We start from the raw sequence: 13,881 nt of genomic DNA, 5'->3' as shown, positions 1-13,881 counted from the left end.
GACTTAAAATTGTTCCCTAAGACTAATATCCAACCGAGATATATATGGTTCACTTGAATAATACAATCCATGGATGTCTGACATAGATCATTTGTTCATGTAGTTCGACTACCTCAACCTATTAAGTAGACCAGGGTTTATGATAATTTAGGATGATGAAATCATGATATCTTGATTGGGTTCGTTGCTTTGCCCCTTACCATTCTCTTTTAGCTAACCATGGTAAATCTGCTTAATTCTAAATCCTAAAATTGTTGCTATTATACGCTAAATATTTGATGCATATTGACTAGCCTTAATTGAAAGTTTTCTCTCCTCTCTGGGAGAGGTAATTAATTTCATTCCCTGCAAAATGAGGGTGAAATCTTTGGTTGGTGCTTTATCTACAATCCAATCCATCACGATGCTGCTTAAGAGCTTGGAATATTAAGACGGGTACAATCGGTCGGACGGTTGTTTAATCCTTTCCGATTAACATTAATAGTAATCCAACAAAAAGTTATTTTAAAATATAAAGAGCCACAGAACCACAATATTTTATTAATAGTCAAATCATATACAAAACAATTCTATTTCATAAATATTAAATAAAGGAAATGAAGTAATATGTATATATGATTAGTAAATACCTATTCTCACTCACTTTTTTGTTCAATACACAAATCCCTCTTTGTCATTTATTCAATTTTGAGTTCACACAACAAATGTCATGACTAATTGCAACTCTCGGATACAACAATTTTAAAAAAAAGCCAAATGTAAGTCATTATCATTAATCATTAAACATTTCATTTAAAAAGAATTTAAACAAGCATGCTACTCATATAAAGTAAAGATAATATCATTGGGTAGAATTGAACATTTTGTAGTGAATTTATTATGTCATATTTGGTTGGAGTAGCTCCAGTGGAAGATAAGATTAGAGAAAGTCGCCTTAGATGGTTTGGTCATATAAAACGGAGGCCTTCTGATGACCCGATTAAGAAAATAGAGATATTAGATTTGACTTATGTTAAGAAAGGTAGAGGTAGACCTAAAAAGACTTGATTAGAAAATATGAGAAATGATCTTTCTTTATTAGATTTAAACGAGAAATTGACTGTTAACATGACACAATGGAGAAAAAGGATTCATGTAACTGACCCCACGTAGTGGGACAAAGGCTTGATGTTGTTGTTGTATCTTTCTTTTTATAAAACAACTGCCTTAGTAGCATTGTTTAAAATTTGTACCAATTTATGCGCAATCATTTCCATTCTTATTTTCTTTTCCAAACCCTTTTCATTTTATGCATGCGGGTATATTACATTCCTAGTTAGTTTCATAAAGAGTGAACTCCATCATTTTAACATGCATATACATTTTCTTTTATTATATTCCCTTGACTCATCTTATCTTACATTTACATTTAAATTTGTGTATATACATGTGTTTCAATTAGATGCATTAACATTTAACATTGATCATAATATGAGAATAGTTATCTAAGTAAGTGAAAGAAATCATTTGGTTATTTTGTTAATAAAAACTAGCAATGAACATTGTCAAATATGTATTTAAGAAAACATATCAATCAATGCATTAAATCATAGAAAAGAATTCAACTATAATTTTTTATTTCTTTGGTTGATTTTTATATGCAGCTTCCCTTAGCCTATCACCTCAATTGTACGCAAGTAGAGAAACCACTTCATCTCTCACTCTATTCTCTTTCACCCCAAGTGTTAACCTGTTGATAGCTTTCTCCAATTTTTTTTTTTAATCCAAAAGATGTCTCGCTTTTTGCTATATCAAAAAATTTCTAAAATTCAATTTAGAAAATAATCATTACATTTAGAGTTCTTATTTCCGTTAATGACAACTAGGACAATTAGTTTTGGTGTCTACAACTTACCTTAATTTGAAATTTTGATTCAATTTCTTTGTAATCAAAATATTATTCTAGGCTTATAAATATGAAATAATAATTATTCTAAATTGGTCTATTCTGATTTCTTATTTAGAGTGAAATGAATTGAATGCATTCTCAATACCTTAACTCAATTTTTTGAAATAATTGTCCAAGTTGTCACCTAAATCCTATTCGGCTCAGTCTCATGACTGCTCGATACCTCCAATCTAAACTTCGCAGAATTCCTTCAATAATTAGAAATTAAATCTAGGGTTTATGACTTTAGAATGATAAAAATATGTTAAGCTTTACTTCTATTAGCCTTTGGTTCTCACACACGAGCACAATTGCACCCTCGAGCATAGCAACACACATGAGCACAATCTGCTTAATCTTCCTTTCTTTGTCTCTTGCACATGAGCTCTTGCTTTGGCTAGTTGCATTCGCCTTGCCCTTGGTTTCCCTTTTTTGAACACGACATTGTCTTCTCTCTCTCCCTCTTCATCTTTGTCTTAGTGGCTTTTGCTTGCTCGATCCCTTCGTCTCTCTGTATGAGATGAAATTGCATCTCTCTCTTTTTCTATGTGTGTGTGGATTGTTCACTTCTCTCAATTCTAGCTTCATCTTTGTCTCTTGTGTTTTTGTGTGAGACAAAAAAGACTTGTTGGCTCCTTTGAAACGATGTAGTTGGTTCAACATAAATACTTTTTTTTACTTTAACATAATCCTTCTTTGAAAAATTTGACCCGAAATCAAATTCTCTAAAAAGTTCCCGGCACGAAATTTCGGAGCCCACAAATGGTGTTGACATGGTAGCTGAACAATTGATCAAAATGTGTTAAAAATGATTATACTGTCAAAATATAATGTTCGTAAAGTTTTGGTAAAGTGAAATAAATGTATATGTGGGGCTAGAATAGATAATACTTTGTTTTAGAATGAATACTTCGAAGTGGAATATTGATTAATTTAATTTGTAAATGTCAAAGATTTGAGATTAGAAGAATATTTTGTTAGAGCAGATATAGATTATTATTATTATTATTATTATTTTAGATATAGATTATTTAATAACATAGATAATAATGAAATAATGTTGTAAGGCTTGTTGGTGATTATAACTGGTAAATTAATGCGATTTGATAAAGTGTTCCACTTAGAAGTTAAATTATGTGTCTGATTAATGTATTAATATTGCTTTAAAATATTATTTCCTAATAAATGTTTACTTTCGCCGTCTTTACCTTCTTCTGCTCCTATGGTTTATTTTCTGAGTTCATTTTAATTTTGATGTATATATATATATATATTCTTGTAAATTTGTTTTAATTGCGATAATAATTTGTTTAAGTATATTCTGATTCAACCTTCTTTTCTTCTTATAACTTATAAGTTATTTAGTTTATTTTTGTTGTTGAAATATTATAGTAGTTTTTTCACTCTATTGTTTCCTAATAAACCTTTATTTTCTATTGCATATTTTTAGTTTTCTTTGTACGTGATGATTTTTTAACCTTGTTGTTTCTTATTTTTCATTGACTTCTGTCATAGCTAATCATTCTGCGGGTGCAGGGAAAGGTCATCTTTCTGGTGTCTTGCCAATTCTGCAAGCCAGAGTGCCAGTTCTAAAAGCTGTAGATTGCAGGACCGGTATTGAATGTGATATATCTGTTGAAAACAAAGATGGAATTTCAAGATCGTTATTTTTCTCCATTGTTTCTTCAATTGATGAAAGGTTTCGCATTATGAGTTATTTGGTATTACAAGTTCCTTCAGAAATGTTCGCTCTTGCTTTCATCTTTGTTCTCCATCTTAGAATTCATTCTTGCAAAAATATCCTTATGTTACTATAGAGTTTGCATGCTCCTAGAGGACCATTGTGTGTTATCTCTGACATTAGGTCAGATGCTTGGACACTACAAGACATCATTTGGGCTAGTTCATTTACTGGTCCGATTTTTCTTTCCGTAAAGAAATTCTAACAGTTCTTGGATAGGGCATAGACATGTTTGACAAGAACTGGGCACAACTTATGCCACTCTAATATCTGACTATATTACTAGCAATATTGCACTCGGACAATCCCTTTCTATTAGTTCTCTTGATATCATTGTCACTTGATATTACCCAAGGTGCTTGAAAATATGATCAATTGAGTACTTTCATACATATCATACTTTTTAGTGATTAGGCATATGGGCATATAGAAAAATTGTCAGTTATCCATGTATTACCATTCATGTTTCTCCACGTGCCAAATTTTTATCTTGTCTCTACTTCATATTTATTTTCTTATGTCACTTCCAAATTCAATCCACTAAACATTTATTTATCTGTTCAATAAGAGCAGTTGCTCGCTAAATGGAAAGTTTGTCTGGAATGTTTTGAATTTATTTATTTGTACTAATTTTTTGATGTAGATGAAGGCATGGGCAAAAGCAAATGACATCAACAGTTCAAAAGATCACACAATTAACTCGTTATCCATAATATCGCTTGTTGCTTTTCATTTTCAGGTACGAGATTGGGCTGACAGCTTTATCTATGTTGATTTTTCTTAAAATTAGGTCATGTTACTGCTCTCCAGGTTTTTTCCCTTTATAAACTAGCTTTCTTAGTAGAAAAGAAACTGTTAAGCATTATTTCAAGGCAACCATTATATGTTTCATGCATTAAAAGAAGGAATGAAAGTATTCTTGTATATTTAAGATAACTAGACAATACCGTTAGCTTGCAAGGGTTATAATAATAATAACAATTTGTTTTGTAAAGTCCTTTTATGAGTTAGAAATGCTAGAGGTTATGCAAATAAATTTTAATTAAAATACATATAAATTTAATTAAAATTTAAAGTTAATGTTATATTATCATGCTTATCTAAATGGCCATTATGTGAAGTAGTTTACATGCATGATGTAATAGAAATACAATAGTCATAGTTTTGAAATTGAATTCAAAATTAGAAATAATGGCATTCAAGATATGATAGTTAGATATTAGTTAAAATAGTTGTTTCTAAATTAAAATTTGTTAAATATTATTTAAAATAGTTATTTCAAAATTAAAATAACATCATGTCATATTCAAAATTAAAAAAAATGATCTTATGATGCGATAGTTTTTTAATGTGTTTGAATTCAAATTCAAAATTGTGTTAAGTGTTAATCATATAATAATACTGTGAGTGTTGCGCAAGCCCGAATCTTGCCCGTTTACAAAATAGACTACATTGACGTGTATATAGCATCCAAATTACTCATAAATGACATCATCTTGAAGAAGTTGTTACACAAAGGCGAAATGTAAAATGTGCTCCTGTTTGAGATGACACAAAAGGATTTCAAGGAATGCGGCTATTGAATTTTGTGAGGGAAATGATAATCAACAATTTTTTTTAATTTAAAGTAAGTTGAACTAGATTAAATATTATCTAAAAAAACTATTATTTGAATTATTATATAACTAATTGAATATATTTCAAGATAAAAATATTAATATTATTATTAAATTTAAAAATTATAATTTAAATGTACATTATATATATATATATATATATATATATATATGTATTGTATAATTATTGATTTAGAGATTTTTGGGTGTTTCAATAGAGATATATGGTGCTAGGAGACTTGAGTTGTCCACCCCCTTGCGGACACTCCTCTCACCCTCCCTAGTTGCTACTGGTAAGTGGTAACCAAGCAATTGTCGTCACTCTCAAAGCTTCCAAACTCCTAACCAATAGCCACCGCCACTGCCACCTCTTTTAGCTATAAGATCATTGGTTGTCCCTCGTTTCCTCCATACCTTTCTCTCTACTACTGTGTTGATAAAATTTAAATAACAAAGTAAAATCTTCAAATATCTTGTTAATGGTTGTATGGAAAGAAAATATCAACCAATGAAGACCTTACTTTCAAAAAATGCCTTAAATTCAATAGCAAATTACTTCAAATTTAAATCTCGATAATATAAAAAAAATCTCAAATTTCACAAATGATAAAAATATTTCAAGTAAAATCTACCACCTAAACAATAAAATGAATTTCATTGAACCTTCATAGCCGTTTGTCGAGGGTGACAAATTTAAAGTGTTCATCATCTTACAAATTGTCAATGTCTTGTCAAGAACATTTCTTCAATGCATTCTCAAATGATTTATTGTTAATAAGAATGTGACACGTCTCATCTAACATGCGATTTTGCCGTCCAATGACATCATCATTAGAAGGTTATTACCATGGTTTTTTAACTGAGTGATTTTGTTGTTAAATGACTCTATTAAATTATGGAAACGACAAGAGCTTGTAAGTTCCTCAATGACTAAAAATACTTGAGTAATAAATTATAGAGTGCATTTGATGGGCATAAAGGTTTCTACTTGCTAAGGTCTACTTGAATTCTTTCCTGTAGATATTTATCTCAAGTATACAAGGTTCCTGTAGATAAATCCACTCATTGCTGCCAAAAAGAATCATTTAATCAAGTTGGAATGGATTGGCTACCTTTGCTAATTAAGTAGACCATGATCTATGACAACTCAGGATGATGAAATCATGGGATCTTAATCGGATTTGTCATCATTACCCCACAATTCACTTTAAGTGTAAGAGGGTAAAGTTCAAGCCTTATGCCGAATTTGTTATTATTATATGCTAAGCATTTAACTTCTAACGGCTAGCCTTAATTGAAGGTTCACTCTCGTCATCAGGAGTGATAATTAATTAGAAGGGTTTGAATCTATGGAAACCTAAATCTTGATTATAACGTCATCGTGAAATGATGATGAAATTCTTGGGTAGTGTCTTATCTTTAATCTAATTTTTTTGATTAAAATTTGACCTGAAACAACTAAAACTTTTTCAGTAAAGACGTGGCACAAATTTTCGAAGTCCACAAATCCATCATTTGCTACTTGATGTTTATGTATGCTAATTGGTGTCATAAGTTTTTGAATAATTTGTAATTCTCTTTGCTTTAAGAACATGCTATCTAGTGTATAGGAAGATATTATATGTTTCTTTATTTATCTTCTCTAAAGTATATGAGGCAGGGCAATCAAACAAGATTCCCAAACAAAAACCTCATCTTCTCTAAAGTATATAGGAATATATTTATGTTGTTGCTACTTATCAATATTCATATATTGCATATATTGTGTCACAACCCAGTCCGATAAGACCTATAGACTGACATGTCCTATCATGTTGAGTTGTTACAATTGAATCTTAAGATCTAAGGTTTGAAATTTTTCAGAGATCTTCTTCTAATTTAAATTAAAAACAGATAAACATAGAGCTGCTAATAACATCCTGTACTGAAAATAACATCCAGAATACTTGATTTTCATTTATGAATAAAAAGGCATATACAATCACAATGCATGAATGACTATAAAAGCTACAAAATAGAGTAATAAAAACTAGTAATGACTGTGCAAAAATCAAAAGAAGAAATACTTGTAAACTCAGATTAGATTCTTGAAACTTCTATTCAAAAAACTCTTTCCCTTTCTCAGACGCTTAAAATAGAATGCAAACTAAATTTGAGCTAAAATAGCTCAGGAGGCCACAAATATCGATCTAAATTTTAAAATTATTCTTTTATTAAACATTTTCTTAGAATTATCATATGCAATATAACAATTCACTATTATGAGAAGAGTAATATTGCATAGTAGTTATCCAAAGATTCAAATAATAATGTTGAGCAGCTAAATTGAAATTTCATATGAACTTTATTTTACCTAGAATGTAACAGATTTCTTCGATCCTAGACATAATTTAAAGATTCTGGCTCCTTATAACTCAACAAAATTCCCCCTTTTAGATAGAATTCAATATTTTGACCCTTTACGACTCCCAACCGAATGTATTTCAAAGAGTTTCATATTTTCAGCTACAAACATAATCCAAAGGATGGCCCCTTATATCTCCAACAATCATTTCTCATATCAAAATCACATAATTCATTATATATAATATCTAATTCATTGTAGTGTAACAATTAAAGCATAAAGGAACTCAGTATACAATTTCTCAACTTGCTATAACAGTAGGCAGTAGAATACACAACTGAGCGAAAATGTATTATTTCAGAATTTCATCAATTTATCAAGGATCGCACAAAATATTGTTTTAAGACTTTAATTGGACTACAACATTTTTTTAGGTTTAAGATTATTTTATATTCAATTAAAAAGGTTCACATTTCAAAATACTCGGTGTAAAATATTCATAATGTTTAGAATCTCAATCTCTATAACATACAAAAAGTTACACAGTGAAAGTTTTATTAGTGCAAAGTTATTCTCGTTTTTCGATAATGAAAAAATAAATTTAATCGAAAAATTTGGGAAAACTCCGTATCTTTAAAAATCGAGATAGGCATAGTGTGATCTACCTCGATCAAGACAACTTTTGAAACTAAGTCGATGGCTAAAAATTACCTGAAGCGGCCCAAATCCTATTCTTTGTCTCTCAAAATCCCTCTATTGGCCGGCTACCCAAAACAAATAATGGATAGTGGAAAAAGATATTTATAAGTGCAAAATTGGCATAGCGCCGGGGCGCTTGAAAGCACAGTGTTGGGGCGTTAGTTGTTTTTTTTTTCAAATTCCAGAGTTCAAAATGCTGGGGTGCCAAAATAAAATTTTAGATTTCACAAGCATACATTCAGACCCCTAAAACCCGCTTTGGAACACATGCTAAACTTTTTCATGCATACAGATCATTTTTGGACTCATGCAAAAGTGCTCAAACAAAAATTCAACAGATTACCTGATTTCTATCTAGGTCAGATCAGTTTGAACAATACTATGATCCCTGGAGGTGCCACATAGTGTTTAAAATTGTGCAATATAAGGCTCACCTCAGTGCAATTCCAATGAAAAATGCTCGAGGCGTACGCTTCAGTTTAGCTGAGAAGCACCTCACATCATTGGAGTGAGGCGTTTTCTCATCCCATTTATATTTGTTTTTAATTAAAACTTAACTAAATTCTAAGCTAAAGCCTTTAACAAAGCACTCCTTCATTACTGTGGTACATGAAGTAATTTGGAATTGAACTTAATATTATATGATACGTTTATGCAATTCATATATTTTATGTTATTTTGCATTTGTAATATTTGGATTTTAATTTTATTTTACCAAATTTATCACTTACCACTTTATGTCTTGTGCAGTTTTTTTATGTATGCTAATTTGTTTACTTCATAGTTCAATAGAAAATTAATATGCCATCTTTTTACATATTATTTTGGTATTATATAAAATTTATTTTGAACATTTATTTTCACTTTATGCAATTTTTGGATTTTGAGGCTTAAGCCTCAAAACGACTTGAGGCTTATGCCTCAAGGCTTACGCCTCGTCTCACGAATGAAAAACACATCAATGCCTAATTGTGTAATTTTAAACTTAGATTGCACATATGTGATTTGTTGCATGCACTGTTAATGTACTAATTCGTTGGTAGTGTTAACAGTGTCCTTCTAGGCTTCTTGATAGACGTAGCCTAACAACTAGTAATAGACATAACCAATATGCTATAAATATGTTTCTTAGTTCATGCTTATGGTATTTTGAATTTTATTGATCTTAAAGTTTCAAGGTTTATAATTTGAAGAGAGCTGATCTCCAAATTAAAAAAGAGAGAGATCTTGTTGTATATGAGTTATAATTAAGCTAATCGTTCAAGGTTTAAAATCTTATCTAAACTTTTTCCTGCGTCATGGTTCTTGTCAGTGATCTCCAGTCTTGTTAAGCAAGCTATTTGGTGGATCCTTGTCTTTATATCATTGTTATTTGACCTTTTTGGATTTTGGTTGTGAATGGCACGTGGACTTCCACTGCTGCCACCATTCTGCTTTCTTGACACTATATATATTTCTGTTATTTATTCCAATCATTATATCAGAGTTTGTTTGCATAAAACTATTTAACATGTTCGGTGAAGCTTGTTTCCAGAATAATTAATGCTCGTCTGAATTAATGACTAGTTGTCTTTGCTCCAGTTCTTGAACTCTGTAAGATAATTAATTTCTTCTGGAATCATCCTTACTTGCAGAGCAGACTCGAGATCCTCCCATTCTGCCTCCTTTTTCTACCTTACTGAAAGGTAATTGAATGTCAGTGAAGGTTCTAGTTTAGTATTTGGTGCTTATATTTTCTATAGCTTTTTGATAATTCATGCCAATGTTTGCATATACAAATTAGAAGTTGCATCATATATGACATAGCCTCATGGCTTGATTATTCTGATCTTCTTACTTAACCAAAGGCATTTAATAATTGTATATAGCATTAAAAAATGCTTAAAACAAAACGTAATGCAGATTCGAAAAAACAGAAAAATATTAACTTTGGGAAACAAGAACTATCACCTTTTTATCTATTCCCCTCTTTGGGTGTGAATAAAGTAGGGATTGAAAGTAAACAGTGATTTCCTGTTGTTCACACAATTGTGATGGTTCTTGTATGCAATTAGAGAGGTGGGGGACTTCTGCAATCGTGGGATGACGAAAAAAGCAGAGTGGTTGTTAAATAATGCCAAGCTTCTCACGCATGGCACCATCTTTAAGTTGAACAGTTGTCATTTGTCTTAAGGTGTCATGTTGCAGCTTCGGAGAATGGGTAAGTGTAGCAAATTTTGTAATGATGCAATCCTGTGAGGTAGAGAGGACTAATGTGCACCATTTATTAGTAACATAAAGGACCAAGAAGCCAAGCAAGCTTTAATTTGTTGATTTCCACGGCATGAGTTTGGTGTTTTTGGGCCATGAAGGCTACAAGGGAGAAATGGAAAGCAGATTGGAAAAAGATGCCGAAGTGGATTAAGGGGTGATGTTGTTGAGGGAAGGGTTGCAATTGTAATGGCTTGGGTTTGTGAAACATTGGAAAGGGTTGGCTTTAGCATTTTATCTTGTTTTTTCTTAACCCCTAAATCGCCCGGCACAAGGCATATATTTATATTGTTTCTGAAGAGAGAAAACACCACGCAGTTCTTGTGCCTCTAATACTTGCTAGACTTAAGAGGTCAAAAAGAGGGAATTACAAAAGAAAGATGGCCCCAAAGAGTCGGGCCTACAAAATAGAAGATGAAATCCCAATAAAAGAAATATACATCATAAGCAATAAAATAGTATATGCTTATAGTGTTGGAGAAATTTTGTCATCCTCAACGGATTGTATATTTTATGATCGATCACGACATAGAAAATGATATATTATCTCGAAGGTCAAAAATATCATTTTCTATGTACTCAATATCAAAATTTACAATTTTAATTTTTAACAGAGATTTTCTCCTAATTAATATTTGGTTGAATGAGATTTATTTATTCTGTGGTATAGATGCCCCATAAGACAAGGCCTTATGGTTAATTACATCTCAATCATTTAGTACTTGATAAATTTTTTTATTAAACTAGTAATTTCCTTTATTTTGAAAATTATCAAAATATTGGCTAAAATTTTTCATTTTAAAATTTATGATTTTTTTTTAAAGATTTGATCTTTAGGCATTTCAGAGGAGATCAAACTTTAATATGATATTTTGGAGTGGAAGATAAAGGAATGAAATGTAGGAGTGCTTGATTCTGAGGGAAACTCAGAGGTACTTACACTATTCTATATTGGGCTTTACATTTTATAATCAAATTTTGTTTAACTTGATCATTTACATTTAGAATGTTGGGGGTTATATTCCAACAACGTGTGTTGGAGGAAATGCTCGGAATGTGAAGGCTTATAAAGTGATTGAAATCAATAAGTATCTTAGACCTTAGAACTAGGGTGAGGACTACTATGTCAAGACTTGGCCCGAAGAGTCAAATTAACGAGGCGAGAACAGACGATCGGACGGTAGAATAAATTTCAACTAATCTTAAACTATCTCAAAACTGAGAGAGCCGCTGAAATCTCAAAATTTAAACAAATTTTCATAAATACCTTTCATTTGGAGCGCTTCGCCTATGGTATACATTTTCACCTCTTCTATTCATATTTAGGTATACATTTAATACCTAAAAATATTAGAACAACTAAGAGTAAACTACAACTTAGTATGTAAAACTTGCTTTTAAATTACAGTAACCCAAGATAATTAAATAATTAAAACAATATGTATGTGCATTTCAATTCATATTATAAAGTAATTCCATTTTTATTCATTTCATTTCAAGACTTTAAATATTATGCATATTTTTAATTTTATGCATGTACAATATATTTATCTATATCTTTATTCTTTTTCATAAATAATACAGTCGTCATAGGAGCCACCATCTAGTTTTGTACCAATGAAGTTACTCATTTTTGATGAGGTCATCGACAGACATTTTAGGCAGTTTTATCGGCGAAGGAATCGTAGATCGACGGCTACGATCGGGAGCTTATATTTTTAATGTTATCATGTTATTTTATTTCATGTATCTTTTATTTTCATGTACTAGTGACGATTTCGCCCTTATGTAGGCGTAGTGTTTATTGTAGCCCAAGGGGCATATGAGTTTTTTTTCTTTTCATGCTTTGAGACCTTTATAAATGGGTCTCTTCTTGTTGTATGAGGTTAATGTTGATTAATGAAATTTTCTGAAATTTTCTTTCGTCTTCTTGCTTGAGAGCTCGAGAGAAAGGAGAGAGGAGACCTAGGAGAGGCTCCGCCAGCAATACCCAACAGCCCGCCTAGCGAGCTCTTGCCTCTCTCCCCCTCATTTGGAAACCTTCCTAAATTAATTAAATCTGAAATTCATAAATCAGATTTTAATTAACTCCCTTGGTCCCACTAATTAATCCTTTTTCCTTTTGTTGCTCTCCTTGCATGGCCGGCCACCCCACCTAGCCTTCTCTCTCTCTATTTGCCACATAAGCACCCATTAATTCCCCCATTATTTCTCCCTAATACTCGCCCCCTCCTAATTCAAATTTTGGGAGGTTTTCATTGCCATTAATCTCTCCCTCCAAACTAAGAGAAATCTGAAATAAAATTTCAGAATTTTTCTCTTGTTCTTCTCTAGCTCTTGGCCGACCCCTCCCTTGCTTCCTTCCCGCCGCGCCTCAATGTTGAATGGCGGATCCGGAGCTTGAGTGGGGGCTAGTTTTCCACGCCGACGGGAGCATCGATATCCTACGCTCGCCTTGCTTCGACGTAGGATTTGAAGACGAAACCACAGTCGAAGAATACTTAGAGCGAGTCGTCCCAATCCTCGCAAGTATCTTTGACCGACAATTTCGTGGCTACACTTGGACGATCATTGGACGTCATCCGCCACCACCTTCTCCGGTGAATCCCTTTCCGGCAACAAAGTCTTTCATCGCCTTCATCATAGTGGTGCTCTTCATCCTCGCATGGTTCCTTATTCTCCGCTAAAGCCCAAGAGTGAACGAGAGAGAGAGAGAGGTTACTCAAGGTGAACTTCTTTATTATTAATTGCGGGATTCTTGTTATGAGCATTTAAGTGTTTCCGTTATCTTTGAATGATAAGATTGGCTTGGTTAACTCAAAGCACATCTTCGCCTAAACAAGTTAACTACTTTGAACGATTTAATCCTTTACTTTTGTTGGTAATTAAATTTGTTATGACAATGTTTTGAATAATCTTCATTTTAAATTCTAATTGCAATTCCTACTTTGATTCACATCAATTTTCCATTTCCTTTTCCTTTTCCATAACTTGATGTAAAACCAATCAAGAATTGCAAGAAATTAATAAAAGCATTACGAAGCGTGCTACTTTAAGTTTAATAAGTCATAAGGCATGATTAAAAGGATTCTTAGTTAATAGATTTGCCTTGGCATGTAGTTGCAAAACTAAGAGATAAGGACACATTGAGACAATTCAAAATTTATCACAATAATACTAGATATGCTGTAATTAAAATCCAAAGTTTAATATCTAGAGAGTTCACCAAGAGTTACCATTCTCACTCACACTCAGTCTAGGGTTTTAGCGGAGGGAAGCTTTCAGCACACTAAATGCTGCCGCT

The 13,881-nt window shown here is 31.9% G+C and overlaps 1 protein-coding gene across 1 annotated transcript in view; it reads left to right on the top strand.

Annotated features, from left to right (window-relative positions):
* The window catches only part of LOC110112447, a 68,355-nt gene that overhangs the window by 48,899 nt on the left and 5,575 nt on the right, over window positions 1-13,881 (top strand). The window contains exons 5-7 of the mRNA XM_020844673.2: window positions 3,464-3,648; window positions 4,312-4,407; window positions 9,967-10,012. Of these exons, the coding sequence (XP_020700332.1) occupies window positions 3,464-3,648; window positions 4,312-4,407; window positions 9,967-10,012 (327 nt within the window). The remainder of the gene's footprint in view (window positions 1-3,463; window positions 3,649-4,311; window positions 4,408-9,966; window positions 10,013-13,881) is intronic.

Source organism: Dendrobium catenatum, unplaced genomic scaffold (assembly GCF_001605985.2).
Source record: "Dendrobium catenatum unplaced genomic scaffold, ASM160598v2 original_scaffold_36778, whole genome shotgun sequence".
Taxonomy (NCBI): domain Eukaryota; kingdom Viridiplantae; phylum Streptophyta; class Magnoliopsida; order Asparagales; family Orchidaceae; genus Dendrobium; species Dendrobium catenatum.
The sequence above is the reverse complement of the archived record's forward strand: the minus strand, read 5'-3'. Positions and strand labels throughout refer to the sequence as shown.